Here is a 10,499-nt window from a genome sequence, read left to right on the forward strand (position 1 = left end):
TATCCTCAAGCAATGGAACTCTACCATTCTCACGCTCATCCCGAAGTCGCAAAATGCATCACGGATGACAGACTTCAGACCAATTGCCTGCTGTAATACGATATACAAAGTAGTGTCAAAGTTGTTGGCTAACAGGTTAAAGACGGTATTGTCTGAGCTCATAGCCAACACCCAGTCCGCTTTCATCCTGGGTGTCTCTTGGTAGAAAATGTACTCTTTGCTACGGAACTGGTCCAAGGGTATAATCTGAAAAATATTTCTCCAAGGGGAATGCTTAAAGTAGACCTCAAAAAGGCCTTCGACTCCGTTCACTGGGATTTCATTATCGCTACTCTGAAGACACTGAACTTTCCTGAACATTTTGTCAAACTCATCACTGAATGCATCACGACTCCTCGTTTCTCAGTCTCTGTAATTGGTGAATCCTGTGGTTTCTTTAAGGGTGCAAAAGGGCTTCGACAAGGTGATGCCATATCTCCTTACCTGTTTACTCTGGCTATGGAGGTTTTCACGCAAATCCTGAACAGTTCATACAGCAGAGGACTCATTGGTCATCATCCCAACGCTGAAAACCCTCAAGTAACCCACCTGGCCTTCGCAGATGACATCATGAATTTCTTTGATGGTCAAAAAGACTCTTTGGATAACATCACGAGGGCACTTCAAGGTTTCGCTGATAACTCTGGACTCTCTATGAATAAGTCGAAGACTGATCTTTTCGTTGCAGGAGTGAACCAAACTGAAACCTCTAGGATGGCTTCCCTTGGTTTCAGCTTCGGCTCACTTCCTATCAGATATCTGGGCTTGCCACTTATGCACAGGAAGCTGCGTGTTGCAGACTATGGGCCTCTGATTGACAAGATTACTTCGAGATTCACAAGTTGGTCCGCCAGGGCACTCTCATATGCGGGGAGAAGGGAGCTGATCTCAACTGTTATCTATGGCACGATAAATTTCTGGGCCTCTGCGTTTATTTTACCACAAGCCTGCATCAGACAAGTTGAGAGCTTATGCGCTAGATTTCTTTGGTCTGGGGATATTACAAAGAAACCTCACGCAAAAGTAGCCTGGAAATTGATATGTTTACCTAAGGAGGAAGGAGGTCTGGGTCTTCGTTGCTTCTCAATGTGGAATAAAGTCCTCTGTCTTAAATTGATTTGGAGGCTTTTCTCTGCAGATGACTCGCTCTGGGCAAAATGGCTAAGGAATAATAAGATCAAAGATGGAGTTTTTTGGCTGATAGATGAAAAGAAAACAGACATCTTGGACGTGGAAAACACTTCTGCAGCTGCATCCCCTTGCAAGTCGTTTCTTACGATCTGAGATGGGAAATGGGAAACGGGTAAGCTTTTGGCATGATTGGTGGACGCCTTTTGGACCGCTCATCAACTTCCTGGGGCCAACGGGACCAAGTCAAACTGGCATCCCTCTACACTATTCTGTAGCCATGGCATGCTCCCAGAGGTCATGGAGGCTAAGACCAGCCCGATCGCCACAAGCAGAGCAACTGCACATTCAATTAACAACAGTGCAACTTCCAGCTTCCACAAACGAACTGGACTCATTCCTCTGGCAAACTAAAGGTGAACGCTCAAACAAATTCAATATTCAGAAAACCTGGGAGGCTCTCCGTTACAGACAAGGGTCTGTACCGTGGTCAAAGCAAGTTTGGTACAAAGGCGCTATCCCAAGACATGCATTTCTTCTGTGGATCACTCATCTAAACCAGCTCCCAACGAGATCTAGATTGGCTACCTGGGGAATGCAGATCGATACATCTTGTTGCATATGCGGGCTCTATCCTGAAACTAGGGATCATCTATTCCTCCACTGTGACTATAGTGAGGTATTATGGGCTGAGGTTACAAAACGGCTAGGCTATAGACCTTTTGTGTTTCAAACTTGGGAAGCTCTTTTGGCCTGGATGGATTGTTCAGACGCTAGTTCTACTCAAACGCTAAGGAGGCTAGTTTCACAGGCTGTTATTTACGCCTTGTGGAATGAAAGGAATAACCGGCTGCACAATAATAACTTCACACCATCACATGTGCAATTTAAGGTTCTGGATAGACAAGTCAGAGACGCCATTCTTGAAAAGGGTCATAGGAAAAACTTCAAATATCTTTTGGGACAATGGTTGAAGCACCTATAGCGAGTAATATTTGCACTCGTGTATTCTTCAGTTAGCCCTTGTTTTTCTAATTTTTTTGGCAAGGCCTAATATGTATAACAATTATTGTAGTATCCTACAATCCTTTTCTTCAATAAAAATTCACAAATTTTTTTTAAAAAAAAAAAAAAAAAAAATTGATGAAAACACAAAATCTCACCTAAGTTAGTCCTATATTGGTCAGAGGAACAATGTTTTGGATTTTATAACTACTGGATTTGAATGTGGTGCCATGCAGAATATGTATTAATGTTTTACCATGTTCCGTGAAAATTATACAACTAAGAAAATCACAAATTGTCTCCATATTTATATAAGAAAAAATTATGTTTTCTAAAGAGAAAAAAAAAAATATACGGAGTTTTTATTTTTTATATTTTTTTTTAAAAGAGATTAAAAAAACATGGATCTCAAAAATATTCTCTCCCAGATGGGAGCTTGACCTAACGGTTTAAGTGGGAGTGAAGTAGGTCGAAAGCGACCCTTTGAGTGAGAGTGTACGGACGATTTTGTTTAAATTACCAAAATACCCCTTTAATAATAATAATTGACAAAGGAGAGTGCGAATGATATGATTACTACACCATTTGATTTCTCTCTTCCTTTTTAAAAAAAAAATTATATTATGTGTGTAATGCTGCTAACTCCCACTTTTCATATTTGGAAAGTTTGTATTTTTCAATTCTTAATCTTATAATATATCCTTTGCTGATAAAAACACAAAGCCTTGTTATAATCTTTTTTATTGCGTATTACATGTACACTATCAGATATGAGAGCCAGTCAAACATAAAACAACATTGCTATTAATTAGTATCATCACTAGATCTCGAACCAATGGATAATACGTATGAAATTTCTACAAAACCTATGTCCTTAACATTATGGATGTAATTTCAATGTGTTTATATTTGACCAACTTCTAACTGGGTGAACTAACCGTATCTAAATATATATTCGAAGTTATAATACCAGTGTATACGTACCTTCCTAATTAGAAAAGTAATGATCATAAGTTCCAAATACAATGTAATCATACGGAGTAAAAGAAAGACATAAAAAAACAAGAAAACGTTATCATTTAGTCCAACTAACAACACTACATAAATATTGTTGAGTATATATATATATATACGCACATGTGTTTACAATTATGTAAATAAGTCACACTCACACAACATATATAAAAACTAAAATCTGAACAGTGAAACAACGATATCAATAATACAAAGCACTAAATTATAAGTAATTGCTTTTGTTTATACTAAAAACAGATTATTATGAAATCATCTTTAACAGTTGATAATATATACAGTACTATAGCTCTTTATTTCCAAGTTACGTATGGTAACAAGGAAGAATCTGATTTCTTACCCTAATCGAATCAACGGACCCGCTGCATACGCATCAAGAGCTTTTAATTTGTAGATTAGCATTATTGACGACATAGATAATTAATCATACTTAAATTAAATTAATTAGAATTACTTATATTATTAGCGAACTTAGAGTTTTAAGACACTACAAGCTTACCCTTTAGAGGAGGGAAGAGTCGTTTCTATGATTTTAGCACAGCTTAAAATTTAGGTTTTTTTTAAAAGAACTCAGTCTTCTTCGATCGACATAATAGTACTCCACAGAGATACTTAACAAATATATAATACAACATGAGTGCGGAATAATAATCTATGTTTTTTACATTTGTTTATTGTCTAACAAGACCTATGCTGCAAGTTATTAATACAATCACCCCTAAAATGCTCTTGTTTATATTAGACCTTCTCGATCGGGGTTGTTAGTGGGGTTGTTAGAGTTTAGTAGAAAAAAAATAAATCAGAAGAAAAGAAAAAATTGAAGGGAACCTCTTATTTAATAGCCTGAACTCAGTTTTAAGGGACACTACGTGTCATTATTTCGTTGGTTGGGCTGTAAAATACAAAAGGGTAAAAAAAAATTAAGATACAAACCACCATTTTTTCGTCTCTCACTTTCTCTCATTCTCCCTTTCTCTCCTTCACTCGCGATCGAAGTCTTGATCCAACAAAGGATGTTTGCTTTAATTGGAGGTTATAGAATCAGTCTCGTGTTTGGTCGGAGGCGATTTGACACGGCTGAGATCTTGGTGGAGGCGACTGTAGCGGCAGCGAAGTGAATCGTCGTGGAGGTTGTATTGGAGCCGCTGCAAACGGGAAGGCGATTCAATGCTGGAATCAATCCGATTGAGAGTGTAAGTTTTTCAGTTCAATTGTAAGATTAGGTTTACAGTTAGGTTTATTTGATTTTGGATCGCAAATTAGGGTTTTTGATGTTTGTTCAAAAATTGGATTCTTTGTGTGTTTGTGTTCCGATTTATAATTGATGGTTTACACGGATTAGTGTTCTTGGTTCTTTGTATTCCGATTTGGTCTGTTTGTGTTTCGAGTTGGTGTGTTGTATAACAATTGATAAGTGATGCTTAAATTGGGATTAGGGTTCTTGAGAACCATGTGATCCGTTTGTGTTCAGTTTTTTGGTTTGTTAGTGTTCTGATTAGGTGTGTTTGTGTTCAGTTTTTTGGTTTGTTAGTGTTCTAATTAGGTGTGTTTGTGTTCCGTTTTGGTGTGTTCAGTTTGTGGTCTGTTTGTGTTCTGTTATTGGTCTTATTGTGTTATGTTATTGGTCTGTTTGTGTTATGTTATTGGTGTGATTGTGTTTTGTTATTGGTGTGATTGTGTTCTGTTATTGGTTTGATATTCATTGTAATTTGCGGATTGTGATATATGTCTCTATTTTGTTTTGAGGTTAAATGGGGACAAATGGATTGATGGAAGTACATGAGTATAGAGTCTGCTACCTGTTCGGCTATGAAGGAAGGTATTTTAGCATCGTCCTCTTTTTCTTCATTTAATTTGGTGTTATTTTAGGTAAGAGTCGAGTCTCACATTGATGATATTGCTTTGTTTGTTGGTTGTTATTAATACGTTTAGTACTTGCCTATTAGAGAGGTCTACATCAAAATTTAACTATGATGGTTTGTGTTATGGTTGTGAAGATGTTTATTGTGTGGTTGTTGTAGTGTAGGTTAAAACATAAATACAAAATTTAAAGCAACTAGTTGTGAAAGTTAAATTCACCTAACTAACAATATAAATTGAAAGACTTAATTCTCATAGTAAAAACACCAAGTAAACACACACCACACTATTAACCGTAAAAACTTCTTCTTCAATATCCTTTTAACACACAATATGGATTCAGACGACTCCATGAATCCATATCGTCCGACCCCAAGCTTCTTCAATCTGTTAACCAGTCAACTTGAAACCCAAAACCTCGAATACACTCATTGTGAGAGTCCATGTTCGGAGGCTCCATCTGAACCTGCATCTCCTCTAGAAAACCGGAAGTCAAGGAATGCATGGTTACCTTCTGATGATGTCATGCTTGTTAGTGCATGGCTTAACACTAGCAAGGATCCGATCAGATCCAATGAGCAAAGACGTGGAGCATTTTGAGAGAGGATTGAGGATTACTATGCGGAATGTCCGAATGCTGAAGGTCGGCCAAAAAGAGAGGCTCATCATTGTAAACAGAGGTGGGGGAGGATAAACGACTTGGTGTGCAAGTTTGTTGGTTGTTTCGAAGCTGCAACAAGAGAGAAGTCTAGTGGACAAAACGAAGATGATGTGATGAAGCTAGCACACCAAAGTTACTTCAATGATCAGAATCAGAGAATTACCTTGGAGCATGCTTGGCGAGAGTTAAGATATGATCAAAAATGGTGTGCTAGCACATCATCTAAAGTTAATGGAGTGAAAAGGGGAAGGGTGGTGGGTGAGGATGTGTCCGCACAACCTGTGGTTGATGTCGAAGATGAACCACAGCCCCCTCCTCCTGGTGTTAAGGCTGCAAAGGCTGCAAAGAGGAAGGCTAAACCGGCTGTGGAGGAGGATGGAAAAGCTTTCTTGGAGTTTCAGCTGGAACGTGTTACGCGGATGTATGAGATGAAGCAAGAGGATTTCGCTATGAAGGAGAAGGAGTTTGCTATGAAAAAGGAACATAGCTTACATGTGATGCTTGAAGCTCTCATTGCTAAAAAGGATTCAATTACTAAAACTGAAAAAGCCCTTAAGGAAAAACTAATTAATGATTTGATGTCATCGGGTTGAATCTTTGTGTTTTATTAACTATGTTTGTAGTGTTCTATGCTTATGTTGAAACATAACATGAATCGGATGTATGCTTATGTTCAAGGAATCAGATGTATGCTTTTGTTGAATATGTTATGTTTTATGAATCGAATTAAGTTTGTTTGTTGAATATGTTCTGTTTTATGAATCAGACTAAGTTTGTTAGTTGAATATATTCTGTTTTATGAATCAGGTCGACCAAGAAGGTTATCTCCGTGACAGTCCCTCCATGTTCCCATGAAGCGTAAAGGACAAGTCTATGACAGTCCCTCCATGTTCCCGTGAAGCCATTGTACTTTACCACATATTGCTTACAATTTTTGTGTACCACATATTGTCAAGTTCGTGACACAAATATCTCATGTACTCACACATTTTTTGTACTTCTACCACAAGTTTAAAGTTTCTTTTTATACCACATATTATTTACAATGTTTGTGTACCACACATTTTTTGTACTCAAGCTATCATCTTTTTCTATATAATGATCAACCCTTCATAACAATACATATCACAAGCATTTTCCTATTACTCTCAAAACCAACAAAAAAAATTCCTTCTCTTTAGTTTCCTTTTTTTTACAATGGCTTCTTCTTCCCATTATTCTTCCCAAAATGATGTTGATGACATACTTGATGAATGTTTTAATCAAACATGCGATCAAATCACCAATCATGTATGGTAAAATCTTCTTACTCCACCAATCCAAAGTCAACCACCACCTAAACCAAGAAAAAAGCGAATTCACATTGAAAGGAATCGAGAAGTCGGAGCTGAGCACTTGTGGAATGATTATTTCAGTGAGGATGCTACTTACCCTCCCAACATGTTCCGTCGCCGTTTTAGAATGAACAAGTCATTATTCATTCGTATTGTGGAGAAGCTTGCAAATGAAGTTCCCTATTTTCAACAAAGAAAAGATGCTACTGGAAGGTTGGGTCTATCTACATTGCAAAAGTGTACAACAGCAATTCGTATGATGGTATATGGTGCTGGAGCTGATGCGTTTGACGAATACCTCCGACTTTCTGAAACCGTGGCGCTATCATGCTTGGAAAATTTTACAAATGCAATCGTAAATTTATTTGGAGATGAGTACTTGAGAAGACCCACATCAGCAAATCTTCAAAGACTACTCGACATTGACGAGTTTCGCGGATTTCCCAGCATGATAGGAAGCATCGATTGTATGCATTGGGAGTGGAAGAATTGTCCCACCGCATGGAAAGGTCAATACACCCGCGGATCTGGAAAGCCCACAATCGTTTTAGAGGTGGTGGCTTCTTATGATCTCTGGATCTGGCATGCTTTCTTTGGACTACCAGGTACATTAAACGATATCAATATTCTTGACCGATCTCCAGTCTTTGATGATATTTTGCATGGTCGAGCTCCTAAAGTTAAATACAGTGTCAACAGACATGAGTATAAATTGGCTTACTATCTGACGGATGGTATTTATCCAAAATCGTCTACTTTTATCCAATCTATTCCACTACCACAAACTCCAAAAGCCTCTTTATTTGCAAGACAACAAGAAGCTGTGCGTAAAAATGTAGAGCGTGCTTTTGGAGGTTTGCAGGCTCGATTTGCCATAGTCAAAAACCCGGCTCTTATTTGGGATAAGGAAAAAATTGGGAAAATAATGAGAGCGTGTATCATACTACACAATATGATAGTAGAGGACGAACGAGATGGATACACTCTGTTTGATGAAACTGAATTCGCACAAATGGAGTCAAGTAGAGCTTCAGAAGTTGACTACACGCTTCCAACATCCAGGCCTTCATTTGTCTCTACTATGCTCAAGAATCGAAAGGATGTTCGTGATCGAGAAAAAAATAAATGCTTGCAAGATGATTTGATTGAGAATATTTGGGCAAAATTTGGAGCAAATCAGTATTAAAATTAATCATTCTCTCCATTTATGAATTGCATTTCTGTTGTAATATGTATTAATGTTTTTCTTATGTTTTGTATGTTTGAAAATTAATTAAAATGCAATATTTTCTAATTTTATAAAATCTTAAATGTTTACATATTTATACCACTTCTATTTTATTTAAAATTTTTAAATTTTCGAAAACAATATTTTCAAAAATAAGAGACCCAAAATAAGAACCTACCAATGGAAGAGAAAATTATATCTAAAAGATCATAAGTTCTTATATTCAAAACAATACACAATTAATTCATAAAAAAAATTTAACAACCCCCTTATAATATCCTGCCGATATTGATGCTCTTAGGCTCCACCCAAAAGCAAAAGAAAGCAATATACACAAATTAGTTTCTGTTTAAATTAAAACTCTACAAATCTCTGATATTACCCTATTTTATACTCGCAATAAGAATAATGGAAGACACGGAAGATACAGATGTGGTGTACGGTCAAATAGTGAGATTGTACAGAATAATATTTAAATAATTATAGCTTGTAGAAAGTTAAATTATCGCAAGGCTGAAGATATATACGACCTTGGAATCAAATCTTTAATTATTTCTTGACTGGGGTTGTCATCTTGAGCCAGCCAGTAGTTTAGTTCTTAAATCAAGAACCATAACCTTATAAGATAGGACCACATTGTGATATATAATTATAATCATACAGAAAGATAGAACCATGATGGTATTTTTCCACAGCTTTTTTCGTTTTTATTTTTACAATATAGTACTACTATATAACAAAAGAGTACCGTTGATTAGTTCAATATGTGCAAATATAAAATTTACGAATATTCTTTTATTCTTGTTTAATGACGTGGCGACTATGACTAAACAGGTGATTAACTATATTATCAAATATATATCAATGGAATATAAGAGTGATTAAGAAGAATAAACAAATTTTTATAAAGATTGCCCGTAATGGATTCCACTACACCACTAATCCCCTTTTTAATAGAAAGGAAGTACACAACATTATTTTCGTAGACTTTATAATTTAAATAAATGATTATAAATGGTTATAAATAGGTTATACATAAGTTATATATTATTAATCCATATATTAATTGGTTACAAGTTGATAGTTTATATATTAATAGTAACAAATAAAACATTAATTGTAACCGAAAATCTTAAACGGGACATTCCAAATCTCACCAAACACCTTCCAAGCTTTTAATATAAATCAATGTCTTTAAAACCGGACCAGAAGGTGAACCGGAAGTGTTTTGGGTCACTGGGTCAACAAGTCGGACCGATTGAATTACGGGTCAATTAGTTTATTAGTTTGATTACATTTTATGAATATAACATCTACTTTTCTATAAATATATGAATAAAACATACATAATTAAGTACTAAACAACTAAAATTAAACTTTTAAATGATTAGATAAAATAACTAACTGATTCTTTTATAAATAACAACATTTATTTATAATTTGGTTTAAGTTTAAAGTGTGACCAACATAAAATATTTTAATTTGAGACTGACTATCCGGTCCGACCCGCCGGTTCAACCACCGGTTCATGGGTTTTAGCGGGTTTTTTCTGGTTTTTTGCGGGTTTTATTTGTTAGATTTTTAGAGGGTACCCGGACCGGAATACCTATCGGGTTGTGGTTGGATCGAACCGACCGGCCGGTCCGGTCCTGGTTAAAAAATATTGATATAAATCATTCAGATCTCCATTCACCAAAATACATCTCTCATATTCATACAAAAAAAAATAACTATCGTTTCTCAGTTTACAATGCTAAACCGTCTTATAAGTTATATTTTATTTTAAAATTATAATACAGATAAAATGAATTTTAACCCGTGCTTTAGCACGGATCCAAATCTAGTCAAGTATGTTAAACAAGAAAAATAATAAACAAATGTATAGTTATTTATTCCAATCCATGGGTTGATATTCACTTTGAATGATGTTCGGATGTTCCTAATCCTATTTATTTATTTAATTTTGCTCTATGAACCTTTTTGTGTTTAAATACTTTCAACTTGAGAGAATATCCGTAATCAGCTAATTAAAAAATTAGTCACTGACTTAGAAAAGATATTCAAAATTTTCACCCAAAAACAAAAAAATGACGATCAAATTTGGCATGAAAATCCATGCATGGTCAGGATAAGAATCTTTGTGAAAATTATTTGATTCCGTTAAAAATCTTCTTATTATGGTAATCTCATCCTCTTCTTGCCTTTTCTAGAA

At 35.8% G+C, this 10,499-nt stretch overlaps 2 protein-coding genes across 2 annotated transcripts; both read left to right on the plus strand.

Annotated features, from left to right (window-relative positions):
• LOC104753204 lies at positions 1,325-2,152 on the plus strand. Its single transcript, XM_010475492.1, has one exon. The coding sequence runs from the start codon at positions 1,325-1,327 to the stop codon at positions 2,150-2,152; it is 828 nt and encodes a 275-aa protein (XP_010473794.1).
• LOC104753205 (glutathione S-transferase T3-like) lies at positions 5,398-6,318 on the plus strand. The gene is made up of 2 exons (XM_010475493.1): positions 5,398-5,595; positions 5,668-6,318. Exons 1-2 carry the CDS (start codon positions 5,398-5,400, stop codon positions 6,316-6,318), a joined length of 849 nt encoding a protein of 282 aa, XP_010473795.1.

The sequence above is a fragment of the Camelina sativa genome, chromosome 16, assembly GCF_000633955.1.
Source record: "Camelina sativa cultivar DH55 chromosome 16, Cs, whole genome shotgun sequence".
NCBI classification, from domain to species: Eukaryota; Viridiplantae; Streptophyta; class Magnoliopsida; order Brassicales; family Brassicaceae; genus Camelina; species Camelina sativa.

What these genes read in the sequence shown, in the direction of transcription:
- LOC104753204 (XM_010475492.1), top strand. Translation starts at nt 1,325, where the DNA reads ATGGGAAATGGGAAACGGGTAAGCTTTTGGCATGATTGGTGGACGCCT.
- LOC104753205 (XM_010475493.1), top strand. Translation starts at nt 5,398, where the DNA reads ATGGATTCAGACGACTCCATGAATCCATATCGTCCGACCCCAAGCTTC. An exon ending in CTTCTGATGATGTCATGCTT is followed by an intron (nt 5,596 to 5,667) that starts GTTAGTGCATGG and finishes GCATTTTGAGAG; the next exon opens with AGGATTGAGGATTACTATGC.